The sequence below is a fragment of the Bipolaris sorokiniana genome, assembly GCF_000338995.1.
Source record: "Bipolaris sorokiniana ND90Pr unplaced genomic scaffold COCSAscaffold_17, whole genome shotgun sequence".
NCBI classification, from domain to species: Eukaryota; Fungi; Ascomycota; class Dothideomycetes; order Pleosporales; family Pleosporaceae; genus Bipolaris; species Bipolaris sorokiniana.
This window is the reverse complement of record NW_006911911.1, coordinates 456,810-478,008: the sequence shown is the minus strand read 5'-3', so window position 1 is coordinate 478,008 and position 21,199 is coordinate 456,810. Positions and strand designations below refer to the sequence as shown.

Here is a 21,199-nt window from a genome sequence, read left to right as displayed (position 1 = left end):
TACCTATTGGACCTATAAATTACACGTAGTTAAGTTATTTGACGAGCACATAAAGAAGTAGAGAAGTGTAGTGGGGTGAACGTGAACCGTGAACGTACACGGCGGATGCCTTCCTTCTTCAGGACGAACCGAGGTGGGGCCATGCGCTCACCTCGAGTACGATCAACACCAAACAACGCGTTGTAACGCGACCAACCGCCACAATCGATGCTCCTTGACTTGATCGTCTGCTTCTCCTGGAGCGCGCTCTTGAGGTTTACACATCACTCAAAATGTTTTCCCTACCTATGATTGCGCCGCGTCCAGTAAGTGTTTCCTACTTTTTGTGTTCAGATGTTCGATGCTGCAACCAGCCGCAACATCTTTGAGAAGCATGTCGAATATAGAGAATAAAAGACTAACACAATAAACAGGACGCCAGTCTGTGGCCCTCCCTCCACAATACACATGCAGCATTTGAAGACACGCAGTCACAGTCCCCGCCTAACACGTCGCACAACCAACGACGCTCAAACTCGCACCACACACCCCACCACAACCAAAACCTGCTGCTGTCAAGCCTCACAGCCGACGAAAACACCATTGCCCATCGGAAACTCAACGTCCGTCGTTTCGGCGCAGGATGGCTGCGTCCCCCGGGCGTATCGAAAACCCTCCAAGCCCTCAAAGACGAGGAGCTCGAGAAAGAGGAACAAGAAATGATGCAGCGCCGCGAACAAGTAATGATGGATCTGGCCGCCGCGCAACAAGAAGCTGCAAACGAAGAGCAACGTGAGCGTGGCGAAATGGAAGAAGAAGCCGGTATAGGCGAAGAAGAACGAGACCTCGACGACGAAGTCCCCGAAGCCGAAGAAAGCATGAGCGAATCCTCCTCAGGCGCCGCTAGCAGCAGCAACAGCAACAGCGGCAGCGACTCGGAAGACGAACGAGAAGAACAAGGTAGCGAAATCAGCGGCGACGCACAGGAAGAGAGCACCGTCCCCTTTAACGAAGACAGCTTCATCGAAGGCAGCATGATGGAAGCAGAAGTCTCCCACATGCTCGAGATGGAAGAGGCGGAAATGGCAGGCGTCCTCCAAGACGAACGCGATCTTGACGACGATGTCCCCGAAGCTGGAAGCTACGAGCATACGGATTCGGAACTCGAGGATTCAAGCGACTTGGATAATTCGGCGCTGCCGACGGGGCTTGTATCGGCGCGGTCGCGGCGCTCGACGAGGAGGCGGCGCTCCAGTGGGAGACGCAGTTCTGGGCGTCGTAGCTCGGGGTTGCCTGGGGGGATGACGTTAGGTGCGCATCCGACGGCTGGGCGAGTTAGTCTGGGTGTTGATCTGGGGAATGGAAGGAGTAGTTTTGGGATGGATGGGAGTAGCTCGTTTCTTGATGGAAGCTCATTTTTGAGGAGTTCGCCCGCTGGGAATGCGGCGGCTAATAGGGGGTCATTGCGAGATCGCTTCTTGGGCGCTGCAAGGGGTGGTGGGAGTAGTGGGGGTGGAGGTGGAGGTGGTGCCGGATGGAGGGCTTGATGTGGCGGTGTGATGATTGATGAGTTTGTATTGTATAGATACCCAGGAGCGGTGCGAGACTGTACCGCGGTGTTAATGAGTAGAAAACATGTGTAGAATACTATGAGTGGCTCATAGATATCAAATGTCAAGATATCTACAGTATCTATCACAAATAATATTGTTATCTATATGAACTTAGACGTCCTATTCAATACATTCACAATCATGGAGAGAGATACAGTAAATGTCTCGTCTCGTCGTAGACCATTCCAATAGAGTGTATATTCTGCCTACAGAACCTGACAACAAGAGCCTCTACTATATCATCCATGATAGCATTCTACAGTCTGTCCAGTATTCTTACCTCCTTCTTGTCCTAAAAATCCTGAAGTTCCCACCTAAACCCTCAACTACACACCCCATAACTGGCCCTTCCTGTTGCGACTACTTCCTCTGCATGGGATTTCGGATGAGGAGCATGTCGCAGTGCATAGGAGCTTGAATAGAGAACAGACTAGAGCACAGTTTATATAGCGAGTAGTATCTAACTGTTTTAACGTTGACAGTGTGCAAACTGAAAAGGAGGGTCATGTGTGTGTTGCAGAATTCAGTAATCGGGGGGCCTCAAGTCGCTTTCTAGCCTGCTGGAGGCTGGGTGTTGATTTTGGTTGATGGACCATAAGAGTTGGGGACTATGAGAGTCATATGGGCTTGATTGGGATCCGCGTGATGTCGATAGTGAACACCTGTAAGGAGTTACGACTTTTGCAGATTTGTCAAGTCTGGCTTTTAGAATGTCTACAACGGTAGTTTATTGGGACGAGTTGGAGATGCGATCATTTGAGTAAGGGAAATTAGGGCAATGTCGAGAATGTATATCAGAAGCGATGAAATATAAAGAAACCAGCTAATGTGGCTATGTGGCTATGTGATAAAGAGATAAATGTATAGTGATGCTGAGCTCTTCAAATACTGTGGTAATGGCGACAGAATGGTAGTCATAAGGATGAGCCTGGGACATAGTATTTGATCATGGTAAATTACTCGTTTCTTCACAATGCAAAAGAATCTTGGTGTATATCGTCACAGCCATACGTTTGAATTGGTATTCTTGATTTTTCCCTTTTGCTTGCTCCCAGCGGTACATATACAGCAGTTAGTGGGTTGCAAAGATGTTGCGTGTACGCAGGTGGACTGGTGTCTCTCCCTTGGGCGTATCTGGTATCGTCTTCTCCAATTTCTGCAGGAAATGAGTACACAGGGTTGCAGGGGAAATTTTCCAGACGTACCAGCTTGTCAAACACACACTTGTTCAGCTTGCGCTCTTCCGACCGGCAGTTCCAGAGTTGCTGGTTGTGGTTCTCAAGACACTGCCAGTGGGTGCGGAACTGACTCAGGCAGTTCTCGTTGATGTCCTTGATACTGGCGCATGTGTCAGCACCCGCTTCGTCCTACAACTACAGCTCCAGTACGCACACGCTCGCGGCACACCTGGTGACCTTGCGGCCCTCCTTCATGCACTCGAATTCACCCCGGCCGTTGGCCTCGGTCTTGCACATCATGTAGTCATCGTTGAAGGGCTTGCAGCGCGCACCAATAAAGTACGAGGCACTGAGGAGGGGCGCAGAACTGGCTCCGAGCTCTTGGACCTTGGGGATGTCGTCAGGCAGAGGAGTTGTGTCGATGAGGGCTTGCTGGTTGAACCTGGATGGGATAATTAGGCTGTGAAGCTTATAGGCGATTACAGAGGACGCATTTACCTGGGCTGGCGCGACGACATGGTGGCGGGTGGGTGCCAATGGCGGACTATCGACTTGGGAATTGAAGATGATGGTAGCCAGGTCGTCGCGGATGTCGGCTTGGCACTTCACTAAAACTGGCAGGGATGTGATGGGGCCGCCGCCTGTGCCTGAACCTTTGTCAAGCAGAGACAACAATCTCTCTTCACTCTCGCGCCTGCATCTCAACTGCACTTTTGCGTCGCCTCGTACACAGTTCATCGGCCGGAATGCACACCCATTGAACTACACAGTACCTGTCTCTATCGCCAGCATCTCTACGAGGCTCCGTTCGCGTTTCCTACCGCGACCGGAAACAAACAACCCAGCGCCTGACAGTCCGCGACTTGAAGACACCGTCATTCGTTTCCTTACTTTACGAGCAAGCTTGAATAAACATCCGCACAGCGCGCATTCTCTTCAACATGTCTTTTAGCTTTGGAAATATTGGCGGAGGAGAAAAGAAGACGGGCACGTTGTTTGGAAGCACTACAGCACCAGCTGGCGGTCTCTTTGGTCAATCGCAGCAGCAGCAACAGCAACCTCAGCAGTCGAGCAACATGGGCGGGGGTCTGTTTGGTTCTGCGGCGCCGGCCCAGAACAATACCACGAGCTTATTTGGCTCGACACAACCGCAGCAACAGCAGACCACGGGCTCAAGTTTGTTTGGCCAACCACAGCAACAACAAAATGCCGGTGCGAGCTTGTTCAGTCAGCCCCAGCAGCACCAGCAGCAGGCGCAACAACAGCAGCCCAACATGAGCAACAGTCTCTTTGGCGCCTCGCTCCAGCCTGCCCCTATTCTAAACAGCGTGCAGGCGCAAAGCATCCAACAGCAGCGCGAAGGACTCCCCCAGCTGCGCCAGTCTTCAGCACAGCCCTTCGCTGGCTCTACCATGAGCGGTCACAGAGAAAAGTCGGTCGTCGAACAGATACGAATCCTCAATAACAAGTGGGACCCAGAGAACCCGGAATGCGTATTCCAGTTTTACTTCTACAACTCTGTCAAGCCAGAAGAAGCGCCTTTCTACGGGCCCTCGCAAGGGGAAGATGAACGGAAATGGGAGGAAGCCCTCTCGAAGAAACCGAGCCCAGGCGCCATCCCGGTCCTGGCGCGTGGTTTCGAGCAAGTCGGAGAGCGCATACGGCAGCAAGCTGCGGCCGTCACCGCGCTGCGCACACGTCTTCATGAAATCAACAACAGTCTCTCGTTGCTCAAGGACGCACATGAGCTGACGGTAGCGTCGCGCATCACCGAAGCCAAGCGCAAGCACATTGTCTTTACCCAGCGAACACTGGCCCTCGCGACCAAGGTGCAAATCTTGCGAAACCGAGGATACGTCATGGACCCACAGGAGGAGGATTTGAAGAAGAAGTTGATTGAGCTGGAGAAACAGACCTTTGACCCCGTACTCGGAGGTCGGCAAGAGGAGATTTGGGCGCGCATGTCTAGCGTACGTGAGCGTGCGCGGATACTACAAGAGGAAACAGAGAAGCTGGGTAGGACCATGGACAAGCAACAGAACGGCGAGCTTCTTTCAGAGGAAGACCAGAAGGCACTGGAGAAGGTGAGATACCAACTACTATCAGATACTAGACCACAAGCTAACGTTATCCTCCAGCTCCTGAAAGATTACGACCGTCAACTCGAGCACCTCAAGAAATGGGTTGATGATACCAAGGAAGAGTACGACGAGTGGGAAGTATCAAAGCAGGCAAGGCCAGCGAAGCGGTAATTTCATAATGTACTTTGGCGCTTTGAGCATGTATGATTCACTAGAGATGCGGGGTTTTATATTGTCAAAAAGTTGGGCGTTGTGAGATACCAAGCGACGGATGCATAGAAACCGATAATAGTCTTAGCGTCCCGGGGGCATTGCTACCATTCTGTACACTTTGTCTTGCAATGCCCATCTTGGAAAGAACCACGAAACAATGGAAACTCTTGCATTCGGGATATCATTACACTCGGTGACCAGCGTTTTCCGTCAGGCAACTCGTGTGCCTTGGTATTGTTACAAGCGCATCTTTGACTACATGCGCGTATATGATACAGCTGCCGTTCGTTTCGACATCACACTCCTCTCGCCCACAAATTATCGGCGTGTAGGCAGGTACAGTATGTGACAGTAGGTTCGTTCCGCTTAGAAGAACTTGGAGACGTATTCGACGAGATGCGGCGCTGCTGATGATTAGCCCAAAGTACACTTGCGCAGCTCTGGAGAGATTTGCTTACAAAAGTACAAGACAACAGCGCTAGCTGCCGTCCACTTGATATCGGACATGGTCTGCGCCTCTGCCGCGGCAAGCTCCTGCTTAGAAGGCTGTGGTGGTGCTACATCCATTGTCAGCCACAATCCACTCCGAGAATCCGTCCTCCTCTCTCCCTCTTACATCCCAGATAGGGTTTGACTAACCTCCAAACATGGTTGCTACGTGGGTGGATCCGAGAGAGTTGTGTGTTCAGAGTTTGACTTGAGAAGGCGGAGCTCGTAGATGACGTTCACAGCGGGCACTTTGATATGCAAAAGTTTGGAGTAGTCGGCGTTTTGGCGCCGGATGCTGCCGATGCGGTCAGGATGTCACGTGCACACATACATCCGTTCACGATGCTTTGCATAACCGACTTGTTTGCTTCTCTTGAGGATCTGCTCGCCCTGGCTTGCATGATCGACAGGAACTTATCTACAGTTGAATCCTTTGATCTGCCATATGCAGGTTGAATTGCTGTCTACCGCTGCCCTGCAGAAAGCAGAGATGCTTACGGAGCCCAATCGTACAACAGCAATAGAAAACGCTCAAGCAAGTGCGTCTTTCATAAACAGTATGCACTTTTCTTCTCTAGGTCTATAAAGCGAGTCGTCTGTGTCAGAGGTCATCTCGGATGCGGCGCAAAATTCGTGAAAAGAAATGTAATCTCAGTCAGATCGGACCGCCTCTATGGCGCTCTACTGCCCCTGTCTGCTGATAGTTTCGCGTCCGCTAGTTTTGTTAGCATGCTTCCCAATCGAATCCAAACCGGGTGACAAGAGTGATCAACTGGACAACAAGGAATTGGTACTAGCCGTCTGTATTCTGTTGGTTTCCCACTGGCGATGGAGGCATCTTGATTTGGTATGCGCGTCGCGTAATGGGTACTACTATGCTATAGGCAAGACAACGGACTAAAGTTAACTGCAACCCATGAGGCGATCATCATTACATTACATACTAACAGACACAACCACTCTCCTATGTTCAGTGACCCTCAAACAAATCTTGGCATGTTTTGAAGGGTCGGTTTAAGGTCTGAACCTAACTGGCCTCGATTGTCATCCCACCCTCAACAGGGATCAGCTGTGGCAAGCCGCAAAGACATGTCGTTGACATACCCGCGGCCATCCTGCACAACACCAAGCCCGAATAGACCATTCTGCGCCCACAAATTTCTCTTGGGTTATTGAATAATTGCACAGATAGGCATGATCTTCACACCCCGGCTTATATTCTGCTCGGGTTCATAACGCTAACCGGTATGCCCTGGGGTACTCTTTGGCGTAAAGTCTCCTTGCACTAGATGCACGGCTCGTATAGATAGAGTAAGCCTCGTCATCTTACGAGTCTACATAAACTGTTCTTCTTGTCACTCTTTTACTTGTTGTTTCAGTGTTTAGAAATGTTTAATCCAACGGTCATCGTACTCGGCTTGTACACGACATGCGCACTCGCGCACAATGCTCGCTATGCTCACGAACCTGCCGACATCTCCGCTCGCGCGGAGTCCCTCGCCCATCCACATGTAAAGCCTCGCCAGCATACTGTCTCTGAATCCAATTGTGCTCCATACTGGATGGAAAACATTAAACATCAGGGCATTGCTAGCTTCAACCCAAACCCAAACAACTATACTGTCTTTAGGAATGTCAAGTCCTACGGTGCAGTTGGCGATGGCGTTATGGACGACACCGCGGCTATCAACCGAGCTATTACAGACGGCAACCGATGTGTGCCTGGCAATTGCTCGAGTTCTACCAACACACCGGCTGTCTTGTATTTTCCAGGTGGAACATACTTGATATCTGACGCCATTAAAAACTATTACAACACGCAAGTATGACGCCTAAGACCATTTATCGAGATCGAAATTGACTGACAACCCCAGATTGTTGGAAACCCCAACTGTCTCCCTACCATCCTTGCTGCTGCCAACTTTTCTTCTCTTGGCGGAACAGCGATCCTTGATGGTTCTGGCTACGGATCTACCGTCTCTTTCTACCGCCAGATCCGCAATATCATCATCGACACTACAAGACTACCCACCAACTTCTCAGCTGTCTCAATCTACTGGCCAACTGCACAGGCAACTAGTATCCAAAATGTCGTGTTTAACATGAATCCCAACAATGGAACAACGCACATTGGTCTTCTTATCGACTCGGGTTCCGGAGGTTTCATGAGTGATTTGGTGTTCAATGGAGGGCGTCGCGGCTTCCTAGTTGGAAACCAGCAGTTCACTACCCGCAACCTTACATTCAACAATATCGACACTGCTATTGAGATGTTTTGGGACTGGGGCTGGACATACAAGTCTGTGTCTATTAACAACTGTCGTGTTGGATTGAATGTCTCTTCCGGGGGTTCTTCATCACAGAGTATAGGATCCATTACATTTTTCGACAGCGAAATCAAGAACACAGAGATTGGCATTGCTACTGCCAGGACCGATAGTTCTCAGCCCGCTGCTGCTGGAGCCCTGTATCTGGAAAACGTCAAGTTTGACAACGTACAGGCTGCTGTAGTCGGCCCCAATGGAACCTATCTCGCAGGATCTTCCGGTTCCGTGGTAGTCGATGCTTGGGCTGATGGGCACCGTTATACTTCTTATGGCGGCCCCGATATTGCACGTGGTCGTATCGAGCCTACGCAGCGACCAGCTGACTTGGTGGATGCTCAAGGAAAGTTTTACGAGCGCTCGAAACCTCATTATGGAGACATACCCCTGTCTCAGTTCCTCAGTGCTCGCGATCTCGGTGCTACTGGAAACGGTCGTACGGATGATACCGCCGCTCTGAACGCTGCTATTCTGAAAGCCAAAGAAGAAGGCAAGATTCTGTTTCTTGATGCGGGATACTACAAGGTCACATCGACCATTTACATACCTCCTGGCTCTATCATTGTAGGCGAACCGATTACTGCTGTCATTCTTTCTTCTGGTCCTTTTTTCAACTCAATGGAAGAGCCCCAACCTGTTGTGAGAATCGCTCTCCCAGGTGAAACTGGTCGAGTCGAGATCTCAGACCTGATCGTCAGTACGCAAGGCCAGCAAGCAGGTGCCATACTTTACGAGTACAATCTCGGTACATATGACCAGGAGCCAGCCGGTCTCTGGGATGTGCACGCCCGTATTGGCGGCTTTGCAGGATCAGAACTGCAAACTGCACAGTGTGAGAGGACTCCTAGTAATGTGACGATTACCGAAGGCAATCTGGACCAGGACTGCATCGCTTCATACATGACAATGCACGTAACAAAGTTTGGTGCTGGGTTGTACATGGAAAACAATTGGCTTTGGACCGCCGACCATGAGCTCGATGTCCGCGGTGAAGCCCAACTCACTCTCTACGCCGGCCGGGGACTCCTCGTTGAAAGCATCAACGGACGACTATGGCTGTAAGTTCCCCTTTCCCATCCCCCATCCATCACCAAGAAGAGAAAAACTAACGTTGATGAAAAATAGCTACGGCACATCAGTCGAACACCACACCCTTTATCAATACCAATTCGTCGACACCCGCAACATCTTCATGGGCCAAATCCAAACAGAAACAGCATACTTCCAACCCAACCCTAACGCCACCATCCCCTTCCCCGTAAATCCCTCTCTCTCCGACCCCGTCTTCTCCTCGGAGGATCCCTCTGCCCCTCCTTCCACTCTAATCCCTTTGTTCGAAACCCCTTCCAACGCCACATCCCCCTCATCCAACTCCACCGCCCCAAGCCCTAATACAGTCTCCGGCTGGGGCCTCCGTATCATCCGCAGCAACAACATCCTCGGCTACGGCATCGGTCTCTACTCCTTCTTCAATAACTACAGCACGAATTGCTCGCGTGTCGATGCTCCGACGGCGTGTCAGCAGCGGATTCTAAGTATTGAGGGCGCGACGCAGACATATGATATTAGTTTTTATAACTTGAACACGGTGGGGAGTACGCAGATGATTACGCGGGATGGGGTGCAGGTTGCGGGTGCGGCTGAGAATAATAGTACGTTTGTTGATACGGTGAATGTGTTTAGGATTGATGGGTTTGGGGCGTGAGATGGAAGGCTGAAGGGGGGTTTGATATGGTTCTTGTGTATATTATTTTGAGAGTAATAATTGAGTTTATGTGGGATTAGCTTGTATTTTTTTGTTTCCAGAGGTTCAGGGATTAAAATGCCAATAGAGATATTGAAACGAGGTTACAAACTCAGCAATCAGCGATTAAAACATGAATACATTGGATACATAGTGTACAGTATAAGCTTTTCAAGGAAAAGCTGACCCAATCTCATAAATAATCCTAAATGCGCAGAGTAACGCCCGCTATGCATTCTCCCATATGACCCCCAAGTCGCGCATGTGAAACTACTGGCAAATATCCCTTCCACGTCAAGGCTATAGCTGTAATACAAAGTTAAGGCTGGCAAGAAGAGAAAAGAAAAAGGTGTCCGAGAGACAGTGTCTGCCTGGCACGATACTAGCTCAGCGCCTGCCACCACCGCGACCTCCCTTGATCTGCTTCATGATATCCACATTGGTCGAACGACTTCGGGCATTCTCGTTGAACACAACATTGCTCTTTGGTGCAATGGTGTAGGTAGTTGGTCCAGACTCCATGCGAGCACGTTGGAAAGCACGAGGGGCTTCGAGGGCCTTCTTTCGGCTGGCAGCAATGGCGGCTTGTTGGCTGTTGACAGTCCTGTCGCCGGTGTTGATTTGGCTGCAAAAACATTAGCACACATATGATCAACTATAAAGACAGAGACATACCTTGGGTCATAGTCGGCCTGGGCAAATTCCTTCTTGCGGTAGTCGTCTGTTCGCCTAAGAATGGGGCGGGTCCAGTCGGTGAAGAGCCGCTCAGCCTGTCGCTTAATGGACAACTCAGGCCTCTTACTCTTAATGTAGAACATAATCACCTTCCCGATACCAGATGCGACAAGTGTGTCCTTGTTAACGGGTAGTTTCGCCAATGAAGCGAAGAGCTCTTTTTGGATATCGTACGCGGGAAGACTGCCATCGCTCAGGGGTTCTAGGAAAAAGCGCACCGACTCAAGCAAGTTCACTTCAGGGTCCACGATAGTGTCTCTCAGGTTGTTCTTGTTCAACAAAGCTGTGACTTCTGGCAAAAGTTTAAGCTTGTGTCGCGCTGGCTCGTTGCGCTTTCTGCCCTCATTGTCGGCCTCGGCGGCTTGCGCCATGCGACGCCGCATTTCTTCGATTTCTTGGTCGGCCATTTGTTCAAGGTCGATTCCATCCTTCTTGCGACGGCGGTTCGAGCTGCCCTTGACGATGCTGTCGATCTGGGCGTTCAGTGCTTTCTTCCTGCCTAAGAAAACTGTCAGTACGAGCGAAAAGTCGATTCATGCGCCTCAATACGTACGTTCTTCTGGGGTGAGATGCTCGTCTGGGTCCCCTTCTGGGCTTGCGTCCCGTACTCTGCCTACTTTCTTGGATCGCTTGCTCCGCCTCTCGCCCTCTGCAATGTCTCCGTTTTCTTCACCATCCTTGTTCTTCTTCCTACGCGGCTTGTCTGCCCTCTTTTTCTTCTTCTTGGGCTCCTCGCCTTCACCTGCAGTGCGTTTGCGCTTGTGTACACCAATCTGCTTGACATTGTCCTCATCAATGATCTGGGCCGGACGCTCATCGATGGCAACATTGTCAATGTCAAAGTCGCCAAATTGCTCGTCCATCTGGTCATCGTTAAGTGCCTCTGAAAGAACCGACTCGTTGTCCGACAAGCCAGCTTCGACATCATCCTGGTCAGGCATGTCTCCGTGTCGGTCTTCCGTCACCTCCATATCTTGGTCTGGGTCTCCGATTGGAGGGTTTGGAGTGGAATTCTCCTCGTCGATCTCAGGGCGCAAGGGGTCGGCTGGGTCGTTGCCAGCTTCAGGTAGCGGCGATCGCGAATGCGACTTGGTAAACTCGACGTCCTCCATCGTGTCTATTGGATCTGTTTTTATCCAAGTTTGGTACCAGTCCGATAGCGCCGGTTCTTGGTGGGCGTTCGATAGGTTTGATCGCGGTAAAGGTGGTGGAGGGCGCGAATGGTAGTCAGAATGACCTTCAAAGGAAAGTTGGAGAGGGAGCGCGACTGCCCATGACGCGCGGCAATACTTTCAGCCGAGGCCGGTCTTGGCATGGACCCAACAGGTGGCGTCCGTGCGCGGGTTGGTTCGCGGTTTGCTGCTGCCAACGCCTTGAGCCGTTGCCCTCCGTCTTTGTCCTACTCTCTCTTGCCTGACCACCGCCCTCAGGCCCACGACGCCATCCACTAAAATCAGCGCAACGAGTAATTCACACAAAAGACGCTTGAATCTTACCACTGCTTCGTAAAAAGCAGCAGCTCACGATACCGGCAGCACCTTTTACAGACCTTGGCGTTGTTATCGCAACATCGCTGGTGAACCGCTCCAGGGTCTTGTTGACGACCGCACAGCAGTCGCGCACTGTTTCCAGACACTTGGATTGAAGGAGGGAGGATACAGACATAAGGAGGATTGCAGTAGCTGGGGGAGAGCGAGTTTGTTACTGCCTAGCTGTACCGGCGCAGTCTACACTGCGTCATTTGGCGCGGCCATAGCTAGTATCAACAAGCACTGTCATTACGTGTGTTCGTCGAGAGCGAGGAAGCATATTGTCTATCTTGTTCATCTGGCATCGACATTGGCAGTGTTGGTACTTTCTGATCGAAACGCGAGCCGCTTACCCTGTCCTCTGCGCGCGACATTACACCCTGACACAGCACATATTCTTCTTGCTCTAACCCAAAGCATCCTTGCCCATTATGTCTCTCCCAGCAGCTGAAGTAGCAGCCGATTTTCGGGACGCACTGCAAGATTTGAGGATGAATAGCAGGCCCGAGATTAGCAATCTAACCCTCATCGCCAAAGAGAATACAGAATACGCTGAAGCTATATCCAATGAGCTCCAGAAACATATCCAATCGGTGAGTCTTGGATACATTACTTGATGGAGTGATTTCATATTCTCCTCTCGTTTTCCGTTATGCTTTTGATACTAGTGACTGATTGCAATAGACTCGTCCTGAATGGAAGCTTCCCGCTCTTTACGTGCTTGATTCCATTGTCAAGAATGTCGGAACCCCATATACTGTCTACATCGGTCGCAACCTGTACCGAACATTCATGGATGCTTATCTGGTCATGGACCAGGCCACCCGCAAGAATATGGAAGGCTTGCTCAAGACGTGGAAGATGCCTGTGCCCGAGTCTATGGATCCACGCCCAGTGTTCTCAGCCGACGTGACGCAAGATATCGAGAACGCACTGGCTAAGTTTCATGCAGCTCAACAGCAGGTCCGGCCGCAACATGCGCTTCCGCCTCGTCCTCCATCGCTCAACGTGGCTTGGAGAGGTACATCTACGCCGCCGCAGAGTGGTCCCCGTTATGCTGCCCCCAATGACCCGCGTGCTCGACCAGTAAGTCTTCATCCCTGTGATGATACTACCAAATGCTAATAGCGCAAACGCAGTCATACCCATCGACCCCTCAATATGGACCTCCAGCACATGCTCCTACACCCCCGGTGTCCTACGCGCAACCTCAGCAGCCCCCTTCGCCTATGTCGTCCATTGATTTGGCTGGACTAAAGGCGGAAGTCACTCAGCTAATCAGCACTACACAGAACACATTCGCTCAAAACCCAGCTGATGCTGCCCTGCGTACGAAGCTTTCGGCGCTCTTATCTCTCAAGCAAATCTTGGACACACAGACTCTACCGCCACAACAACTGGAAGCTGTACGTCAACAGATTCGAGCCCTAGCACCGCCCGCTCCAACGCCCTCGTTTGCACCGTCAACACCAGTATATCCTCCGCAACAGACAGCGGCACCCAGTTACCCTGCTCAGTTTTCTGCTGTGAGTGCTTCACCAGTCAATGTTCCACCGAATGTCGCGCAACTTCTTGCGGGCTTCAGACCACCACAGTCGACACCACAACCTGCCCCAACTCCGACCCCACCAGTTCTGAACCTAGCGGAATTGTTGAAGCGTGTATCATCGCCTGCACAATCGAGTTCTGTACCTGCCTCAGCTCCATTCCAGCCACCGTTCCAAGCATTCCCGCCGCCTATTTCTACCCCAGTACCCGCGCCTCAATCCGCTCCTCCAGCACAGTCTGGTACACCAACCACCAACTTGGCTGCGTTGCTTGCCCAGTTCAGCAAACCTGCTGCCGCACCACCCTCAATTCAGCCTACGCCTGTTCAAAGCACCCCTGTATCTCAACTTCCATTGCAGCCTGCAGCTCCCCCACCAGCCCTTGGTAGTGCTGAGTGGCTCCTCAAAGCCCTGAGCAGTGTATCTGGTCCCACACATGTGAATGGAGTTCCCAACGCACTCCAGCAGGGAACTGAACAATCAGTGGCGCCGGTCGGCTTGCTGGACCAAATTGAACTCACTACCGCATCGATGAAGAAACACCGTCTCCACCTTATCTCCCATCTGTATGAAGCCAAGCCCAACCTCTGCGCCACTTGTGGTCGCCGGTTCGAGAGCACGCCTGAGGGAAAAGAGAAGAAAGCTCGCCACATGGACTGGCACTTCAAGGTCAAGGACCCAGATGCAGCCAAACGAGGTGTACATCGCAGCTGGTACATTCCTGAGAAGGAATGGATCGAATATCGTGAACTTGACGAAACCGCCCCCAACCAGTCCAGCCATCCCTCTTCAGGGAGCAACGCGGCCAAGCCGAAGAAGCAGACTAAGGACCGGTATGTCAGCGTTCCGCAGGATGTGACACTCCAGCAAGCACCATGCCCGATCTGTCAAGAAAAATTTGAAACACAGTGGAACGTGGAAGCGAATGATTTCGTATGGATGGACGCACTGTGTGTGGGCGGGAAAGTGTACCATGCTACGTGTTTTGAAGAGTATAGTAAGGGAATTGGTATTGAGATGCCGGGCACGCCAGACTCTGTGCTTGGAAAAAGGAAGGCCGATATTGGAACGAATGGAGAGGGCAAGAAAGTCAAGGCTTATTAGATGTAGCTTTTTTTCAACGATGGCTGATACCAGTGTACATTTGTGATGCATAGCGTGGCGTTGGGTGGTCTATCTTAGTTCTTATTATAGTTTAGTGTTATCATGGTTATGGCCAGTAGTCACAGGTGTAGAATTAAAGTTTTGAATAAGATTTTGAAATCCGCTTTGATCCTTAAAAAGTTATCTTTGTTAACTAAGTGTGTAATTAAAGGTTATATGGTGCCATATTTGAAAGTTGTCTTTATTAACTAAGTGTAGAATTGAAGATTATGTAGTGCGACAGAGAGGTAGCGCAGTGGTTTTTCTTCAGAAATACTCTTTTGCTACAAAGCTCAGGAATCTGTAAGGTCGAGAGTTTACTCTTCTCTCTCTAAAACTAAAAAGAAATCCGATTTCTAAAGAAACATTGAGTGTTAGAAAATAAGTTTCTTTGTTATTTCGAAGATGGAGAGAAATTTTAGTGCTAAAGACGCTATCTTAATTTCTTCTTCATTAACTATTGTAACTAAATTTCATAAGTTAACCGCCTAGGGATCGAAATAATCCCTAGATATGTCAAGTCGTTGCAGACAACATCGCTTTTGTAGAGTACGATAATCTTTAAGCGAAAGAAGTTTAGTTTCGTAATATTTGTAGTTATATAAAAGCCAAACTTTTATGATTATTTTCTTTCAACTTTACCGAGGTATAATTTGAGCATTATATAATAGAATTGATTTGTACTCTTCACTATTTAGATATATACAATACATCTTGATTTGAAGCCAAATTATTACGTAGGTATTAGAATGTCTCGCTGTAAAAAAACGTTTTGGTGGGGAATTTCTTGCGCGAATAAACTCTTAAGTAAGTATAGTGTTTAGTGTCATGAGTAAAGAATAATGCACAGGAATCTTAGTGGAATTCATATAAGGTACCCGGAATCATGAGGATTCCGGATATTTCTACCTACTAGAAATGTTATGTGATATTGCCCACCGCCCTCTGGTTTATCTTAACCGGTGTTGGAGTAATATTCCTCCGCCTCCTGGTTTTCACCAGCTGTATCCTGGGTCTGGGGGTGGTTCGCCGGAAATTGAGGGAACATAAGTGCCTAAGTCTGGGCTGCCATTGAATTCCTAGAACTTGGCTGACATGAATGCATTGAATTGGGCACCCATGTAGTTTTTTACTTCAAGCGGAATGCTGTCGGTCTGGCCGACAGGCTGATCCACGGGGTTGGACGCCGTCGGCTTGGAAGGAACGGGCTTGGGTTGTGTGGTTGGCTGGGGGGGAATGGGCTTTGGTGGTGACGCCGCTGAGTTTGGGGTTTCTCCTGGCTTTGAGCCGCTCTTCTTGAGTTAGAGAATATTTTTGAATCTTTCTCTTGTTCAGTGACGACTGAACTGGGGGTTTCTGGAGCGATTCTCTCGTGGGTGGTGCTTGCTGCTTGACTGGAGGGAGTAACTTGAGCCCGAGTTCTCCTGGGGTACTCTGCTCGTTGTGCGGTCTTTCGGTCTCACCCCATTTGGCCTTCTTTCTTGCTAGCGTGGCGGCGTCGCTTTCTGGTGTTGGAGTACTGTCTTCCCTGGCTTTGCCTTATTTCTGGCTTCTAGGTATCTTTCTTTGACATCGAAGTGGACCCTCGTTTGAGTTCCTCTTCGTTGAGAGTTGGAATTAAACCTTGACGTAGTCTTTCGGCGTTCCCTCAAGGCTATTTCCAGGTCCTTTGGATATTTCCCCAGGACTTGGGACTTTTTGATCTTTAGTAAGTTGTTCCGGATGATATCGCCTCGCTGGAGAACAATCTTGTTCCCAGAAATATCCTTTTTACCTTTGATAATCTTAGGATCGCCGTTCCACTTAAGTGACTTCCCGGTTCGAATAATATCCGCATGAAGCTGGAGAACAATAATCTTTGACCTGAAAGCAAAGTCCATGGTTGTAGCCCGGTTAATACCCTTTGAAACCTGGGGCGTTTCGCTGAAAGGGTAGGTTTTGAATCCTGTGTCGATGTATGCATCGAGCCCGCCTCCCGCTTTGGACACGTGTACTGTGTGTCATTTCTAGGCTTTCTTAAACTCTGGTAGGGGTGCTTTTTCTTTGTCTGGGATGGCTTTGAAAAGAAGTAGGGGGTACAGACCCGGGAAAGCTGCCGAGTCTTTGCTTTTCTTTCTGTTGGGTTTGGGCTTGTCCAGGATGTATCTAGAACTCTATACTATGAAAATATGCACGTAAATATATATTGTGCTTACATAGTGAAGCCTGGTAGAGCAAGCGCAATCTTACTGTAATAGTGTAAGACGACAGCTCAGCTTCACTGCTCCACGCGGCCTAAAAAGATACAGTGTACTGCATAGTAGTACCTAGAGTTGCATAGTATATACGCATAACAAATAGCTTAAAAAGTTGAAAAGGATTTGTATTTGATACTGAATTGTTCTTTACGAATTAGATATTTCTTTTACTTGTTAATTTGGAGAGATTCAAAGTCAATATAATACACATACCATTGAGGTATGCAGGTTTTAGGATAATTCTATATATGTAGGCACGGTTAAAAATCAAAGACTTCTTAACAAATTAGGTGAAGGAGTAGTGAAAAAGCGTACATTATGAGGATCGAGCAATACCACGAATATAGGGATGGAAATTCGTATGAATCTCGAAATCCGCCTAGATTGAGAAGGTGGGGAGTGGTGTTTGAGGCAGGAGGCCAGGCAGAATATCGACATCATCGCGCTAACGTAAATGCTAAATGCCAGACATAAAAAGGCCTTCCCCGAGTCTTTGTTCTCTTCACTTTTCTTACTCAAGCCCAACTGGCACCATGAGTGGTAATACGTTCCAAGTCACAACACGCACCAAGTTACAATTGTCCCCTCCCCTCACTTCACTTCCCATTTACTCTGTTTACTGTCACCCACAACGCTGATGTCACTTTTCCTTTTGAGCACTTGCTAGCATACTGCTACAAGATTGCTAGTATTTACCTTACTAGTATCAGGTCATAGAACTATTTATCTGATCACTAGTTTGTTCGAATATTTAATCCTGTATCTAAATTATCAATTGCTCTGTCCATATAGCGTATGCTTTTGCAATACTTCGTAGCCTTCTGCACTAAAAAAATCCACAATGTATAGTGCTCAAGAGACCTGAGATATAGACGAGGCAATGCGCGCCATCAGAGCTCCTAATAATGGCGCCAAGAATAATAGAGAGACCGAATTCACCGACATTCTTCAAAGCGTTGTCCTTGTCAATTGAGGGTGAAATCAGAGGTGAGATGATGTATGCAGTGCTGGGGTTAACCGGGTGGGCACTAGGCGACGCACGGACCCATTCCGTGCCTTCCTCTCGAGCTTTGAGAAGCTCTTTCCTCTAACAACCACCCTCTCTCCACTCACCACCACGTCCATCACACGTCTCACAATGCTGAAGAGGTAAGCCGACTGCCCACTGATACCAATTGACGATGAATTGAGATGGGCTGACGCCAATTCCGATAGTGGGATCCAGCAGGCGCTCCGCGCCTCCATGCGCAGGCCCGCCATCCGCCGCAGCGCATTCCAGCCCATGAAGAAGAGCTTCGCACCCGCTCTATCAACCCGCTTCGCCTCTACTGATGCAGTAAAGGAGGGAAAGATTCACAGCGTAGTTGGTGCAGTCGTCGATGGTGGGTCGCTCCATTTACTATCGCTGCGAAAAGTTTTTCCTGTGTAGATGGAAAGGCTTCATTGCAATTCGCATCGTGAACGAATCCGCTGACGATGAATTCCAGTCAAGTTCGATACCGAGCAGCTTCCTGCTATTCTCAATGCCATTACCACTCAGAACGGTGACCAGAAGCTGGTCCTCGAAGTCGCTGTAAGGGCGCCAAGCATTCAATACCCGAAACAGGAAGGACTGACCCAGCACAGCAACACTTGGGTGAGAACATCGTCCGATGCATTGCCATGGATGGTACCGAGGGTCTCGTTCGAGGTGCCAAGGCCGTTGACACTGGTAACCCCATCATGGTACCGGTCGGAAATGGCACCTTGGGTCGTATCATGAATGTCACTGGTGACCCCATTGACGAGCGTGGTCCCATCAAGACCGATACCTACGCTTCCATCCACGCCGACCCCCCGGAGTTCACCGAGCAGTCCACCTCCGCTGAGGTCCTCGTCACTGGTATCAAGGTTGTCGACCTCTTGGCTCCCTACGCTCGTGGTGGAAAGATTGGTCTTTTCGGAGGTGCTGGTGTCGGCAAGACTGTGTTCATTCAGGAGCTGATTGTAAGAACATGCAATGCTTATAGAGTCGGCATTTGCTAACGAGGAGACAGAACAACATCGCCAAGGCCCACGGTGGTTTCTCCGTCTTCACTGGTGTCGGTGAGCGCACCCGTGAGGGTAACGATCTTTACCACGAAATGCAGGAGACCTCGGTCATTCAACTCGACGGTGAATCCAAGGTCGCCCTGGTTTTCGGTCAGATGAACGAGCCCCCAGGTGCCCGTGCCCGTGTCGCTCTGACTGGTAAGTGGCTTTTTCTATCAGCATATCAATATCCCAGAATGCACCCTGGCGGACACGACGTCATGTTCTTTCATGTTTCCATTTTATTCTCATATGTCGCACTGGCAGCTGCACCTAGGTTTTCCTTTCATTCCCTCACTACTATGCACTACGATGATAACTCAAGAAACATCTTTGCTAACACCTACAAGGTCTCGCCGTAGCAGAAAAGTTCCGAGAGGAGGGCCAGGACGTGCTCCTCTTCATTGACAACATCTTCCGGTAATTTAGAAACTGTACTCTTTCCGCGGCATTTCGGCTAATAGGTTACAGTTTCACTCAAGCCGGTTCCGAAGTGTCTGCTCTGCTTGGTCGTATTCCCTCTGCCGTCGGTTACCAGCCCACTCTCGCCATTGACATGGGTGTCATGCAGGAACGTATTACCACCACTTCCAAGGGATCCATTACCTCCGTCCAGGCTGTCTACGTCCCCGCTGACGATTTGACTGATCCTGCTCCCGCCACCACCTTCGCCCATTTGGACGCCACCACTGTCTTGTCCCGTGGTATTTCCGAGTTGGGTATCTACCCCGCTGTCGACCCTCTTGACTCTAAGTCTCGTATGTTGGACCCCCGTGTCATTGGTGACGACCACTACCAGACCGCCACCCGTGTCCAGCAGATTCTCCAGGAGTACAAGTCGCTCCAGGATATCATTGCCATTCTCGGTATGGACGAGTTGTCGGAAGCTGACAAGCTTACCGTCGAGCGTGCCCGTAAGATCCAGCGTTTCCTGAGCCAGCCTTTCGCTGTCGCCCAGGTCTTCACTGGTATTGAGGGCAAGCTTGTCGACCTCAAGGAGACCATCAACTCATTCAAGGCTATCCTGTCTGGTGAGGGTGATGACCTTCCCGAGGGTACGTTATTCCACCATCTGCAAGCATAAATTCAAGTTGAGCTAACAATTACAGGTGCTTTCTACATGGTTGGTGACTTCGCTTCCGCTCGCGCCAAGGGAGAGAAGATTCTCGCTGATCTCGAGAAGTCATAGACGGACTTTTGTGGTGGGTGAAGAGTCGGCCATTGTGTCTAGGGCAGTTCGCTGGTAGTCTCACTTTGTACAAAAGATATACATCCGAAAATTCGGGATTATGAGCGAATGTTTTGACATGCGGCTTCCTGTAGTCTATCTTAGATGAAGAATCAGCTTTTCTTGTTCAACCAATGACGTTTCCAGCCTACGCATTATCAATGTTGCTTGTGCCTTTCCGATTCTCTGTTGTCGTTAACCTCGATAAGGGAAAGGGCCGTCGCCAATGGCAACAAGCACGTTATCCATGTTCACTGAACTCGCCACTCGATTTCATGGGTCTCGACTCCTTCCTGAATGTTCAAGCATCGTGGTCGAACGAATGCATCGACACGCTCAACTTTCTCGATTACGTCATGCGCATATGACCTTCGCAGTAGTACATGATAATCAAGAAGTCATTCTTTCAGCGGTGAGTAACATTTCGACCTTGGCGGGGGTATTGAGGCATTCAAGGGTGTCTCCATCTGAATGTTTTCTATTGTCCATGTCATAGTAACCATGCTTTATCCGTAACAGCCTATACTCTTCAACTACTTCTATCTCAGCAACTGCGAGTCGCGCTCTTTGATTTTTTGAGCACGATGTGATTATCCTGCAATTCTATAAACAGTTGTCATAATAAACACCCATGTATTCCACCCTCACCCCACTCCGTGTAGTCGTGATCAGGGGAGGACTTCATATATGCTGCACAATGGATTCATTGATTAACTATATACAGTGGGATAGTATATACATCAGAAGTATTTGGGTGGCTAATCTCAGCCATCAACGTTGAAGTTCGGCCTTCAGCTTCAACACTCTTCAGGGGGCGGCAGGAGGAGCTTCGAGGAGGAGGCGGGCCGTGTCATAGCGGGGGGTTCTTCCAGCCCCTAGAGGTGTAGCTTATTAAATTAACTCTACTAAGATAACGTATACTATATTTTATCTATAATAATCTATAATAGAATCTATCTAATAAGCTAACTTTTTAGAACTAAGAAAATAGTAAGTATATCTTACTATTAGTTATAGTACATATTATTTAATAAAATCTACTTACTAAGAGTAATAAGTATATTACCTATATTTACTAGATTTGCTAAT

The 21,199-nt window shown here is 49.4% G+C and overlaps 9 protein-coding genes across 9 annotated transcripts; 5 read left to right on the top strand and 4 right to left on the bottom strand.

Annotated features, from left to right (window-relative positions):
* Positions 1-184: 184 nt before the first annotated feature.
* Positions 185-1,639, top strand: COCSADRAFT_194069 (uncharacterized protein). The gene is made up of 2 exons (XM_007706853.1): positions 185-305; positions 414-1,639. Exons 1-2 carry the CDS (start codon positions 273-275, stop codon positions 1,524-1,526), a joined length of 1,146 nt encoding a protein of 381 aa, XP_007705043.1. The 5' UTR covers positions 185-272; the 3' UTR covers positions 1,527-1,639.
* A 755-nt stretch (positions 1,640-2,394) lies between these two features.
* COCSADRAFT_41160 (uncharacterized protein) lies at positions 2,395-3,335 on the bottom strand. The gene is made up of 4 exons (XM_007706678.1): positions 3,269-3,335; positions 2,985-3,212; positions 2,798-2,930; positions 2,395-2,748 (listed from the first exon to the last, which is right to left on the bottom strand). The coding sequence occupies exons 1-4, from the start codon at positions 3,286-3,288 to the stop codon at positions 2,665-2,667; spliced, it is 465 nt and encodes a 154-aa protein (XP_007704868.1). The 5' UTR covers positions 3,289-3,335; the 3' UTR covers positions 2,395-2,664.
* A 275-nt stretch (positions 3,336-3,610) lies between these two features.
* On the top strand, positions 3,611-5,135 carry COCSADRAFT_257054 (uncharacterized protein). The gene is made up of 2 exons (XM_007706852.1): positions 3,611-4,854; positions 4,909-5,135. Exons 1-2 carry the CDS (start codon positions 3,712-3,714, stop codon positions 5,020-5,022), a joined length of 1,257 nt encoding a protein of 418 aa, XP_007705042.1. The 5' UTR covers positions 3,611-3,711; the 3' UTR covers positions 5,023-5,135.
* A 286-nt stretch (positions 5,136-5,421) lies between these two features.
* Positions 5,422-5,673, bottom strand: COCSADRAFT_257057 (uncharacterized protein; the record flags this gene model as incomplete). The annotated part of the gene is made up of 2 exons (XM_007706851.1): positions 5,422-5,468; positions 5,523-5,673. Coding segments are annotated over 2 exons (189 nt in total), but the record flags the coding sequence as incomplete, so codon positions are not given.
* A 553-nt stretch (positions 5,674-6,226) lies between these two features.
* COCSADRAFT_30755 (glycoside hydrolase family 55 protein) lies at positions 6,227-9,582 on the top strand (the record flags this gene model as incomplete). The annotated part of the gene is made up of 4 exons (XM_007706630.1): positions 6,227-6,400; positions 6,933-7,376; positions 7,428-8,935; positions 9,003-9,582. The coding sequence occupies 4 exons, from the start codon at positions 6,227-6,229 to the stop codon at positions 9,580-9,582; spliced, it is 2,706 nt and encodes a 901-aa protein (XP_007704820.1).
* A 426-nt stretch (positions 9,583-10,008) lies between these two features.
* COCSADRAFT_175833 (uncharacterized protein) lies at positions 10,009-11,468 on the bottom strand (the record flags this gene model as incomplete). Its single annotated transcript, XM_007706850.1, has 3 exons — positions 10,009-10,246; positions 10,297-10,855; positions 10,910-11,468. 3 exons carry the CDS (start codon positions 11,466-11,468, stop codon positions 10,009-10,011), a joined length of 1,356 nt encoding a protein of 451 aa, XP_007705040.1.
* Positions 11,469-12,169: 701 nt separating this feature from the next.
* COCSADRAFT_257030 (uncharacterized protein) lies at positions 12,170-14,701 on the top strand. The gene is made up of 3 exons (XM_007706849.1): positions 12,170-12,478; positions 12,570-12,971; positions 13,025-14,701. The coding sequence occupies exons 1-3, from the start codon at positions 12,317-12,319 to the stop codon at positions 14,534-14,536; spliced, it is 2,076 nt and encodes a 691-aa protein (XP_007705039.1). The 5' UTR covers positions 12,170-12,316; the 3' UTR covers positions 14,537-14,701.
* A 1,008-nt stretch (positions 14,702-15,709) lies between these two features.
* Positions 15,710-17,028, bottom strand: COCSADRAFT_30752 (uncharacterized protein; the record flags this gene model as incomplete). Its single annotated transcript, XM_007706629.1, has 5 exons — positions 15,710-16,103; positions 16,199-16,568; positions 16,659-16,728; positions 16,805-16,849; positions 17,026-17,028. The coding sequence occupies 5 exons, from the start codon at positions 17,026-17,028 to the stop codon at positions 15,710-15,712; spliced, it is 882 nt and encodes a 293-aa protein (XP_007704819.1).
* Positions 17,029-17,903: 875 nt separating this feature from the next.
* On the top strand, positions 17,904-20,265 carry COCSADRAFT_41155 (uncharacterized protein). The gene is made up of 8 exons (XM_007706677.1): positions 17,904-17,961; positions 18,028-18,194; positions 18,300-18,385; positions 18,439-18,798; positions 18,849-19,041; positions 19,233-19,302; positions 19,354-19,937; positions 19,992-20,265. Exons 1-8 carry the CDS (start codon positions 17,951-17,953, stop codon positions 20,069-20,071), a joined length of 1,551 nt encoding a protein of 516 aa, XP_007704867.1. The 5' UTR covers positions 17,904-17,950; the 3' UTR covers positions 20,072-20,265.
* The last annotated feature ends 934 nt before the right edge of the window (positions 20,266-21,199 follow it).

What these genes read in the sequence shown, in the direction of transcription:
- COCSADRAFT_41160 (XM_007706678.1), bottom strand. Translation starts at nt 3,288, where the DNA reads ATGTCGTCGCGCCAGCCCAG. An exon ending in ACCAGGTGTGCCGCGAGCGT is followed by an intron (nt 2,931 to 2,984) that starts GTGCGTACTGGA and finishes CACATGCGCCAG; the next exon opens with TATCAAGGACATCAACGAGA. An exon ending in AGTGTGTGTTTGACAAGCTG is followed by an intron (nt 2,749 to 2,797) that starts GTACGTCTGGAA and finishes CATTTCCTGCAG; the next exon opens with AAATTGGAGAAGACGATACC.
- COCSADRAFT_41155 (XM_007706677.1), top strand. An exon ending in AGTTGGTGCAGTCGTCGATG is followed by an intron (nt 18,195 to 18,299) that starts GTGGGTCGCTCC and finishes GATGAATTCCAG; the next exon opens with TCAAGTTCGATACCGAGCAG. An exon ending in TGCCCGTGTCGCTCTGACTG is followed by an intron (nt 19,042 to 19,232) that starts GTAAGTGGCTTT and finishes AACACCTACAAG; the next exon opens with GTCTCGCCGTAGCAGAAAAG.
- COCSADRAFT_257054 (XM_007706852.1), top strand. Translation starts at nt 3,712, where the DNA reads ATGTCTTTTAGCTTTGGAAATATTGGCGGAGGAGAAAAGAAGACGGGC. An exon ending in ACCAGAAGGCACTGGAGAAG is followed by an intron (nt 4,855 to 4,908) that starts GTGAGATACCAA and finishes GTTATCCTCCAG; the next exon opens with CTCCTGAAAGATTACGACCG.
- COCSADRAFT_194069 (XM_007706853.1), top strand. Translation starts at nt 273, where the DNA reads ATGTTTTCCCTACCTATGATTGCGCCGCGTCCA. An exon ending in CTATGATTGCGCCGCGTCCA is followed by an intron (nt 306 to 413) that starts GTAAGTGTTTCC and finishes CACAATAAACAG; the next exon opens with GACGCCAGTCTGTGGCCCTC.
- COCSADRAFT_257030 (XM_007706849.1), top strand. Translation starts at nt 12,317, where the DNA reads ATGTCTCTCCCAGCAGCTGAAGTAGCAGCCGATTTTCGGGACGCACTG. An exon ending in TCCAGAAACATATCCAATCG is followed by an intron (nt 12,479 to 12,569) that starts GTGAGTCTTGGA and finishes TGATTGCAATAG; the next exon opens with ACTCGTCCTGAATGGAAGCT. An exon ending in ATGACCCGCGTGCTCGACCA is followed by an intron (nt 12,972 to 13,024) that starts GTAAGTCTTCAT and finishes GCGCAAACGCAG; the next exon opens with TCATACCCATCGACCCCTCA.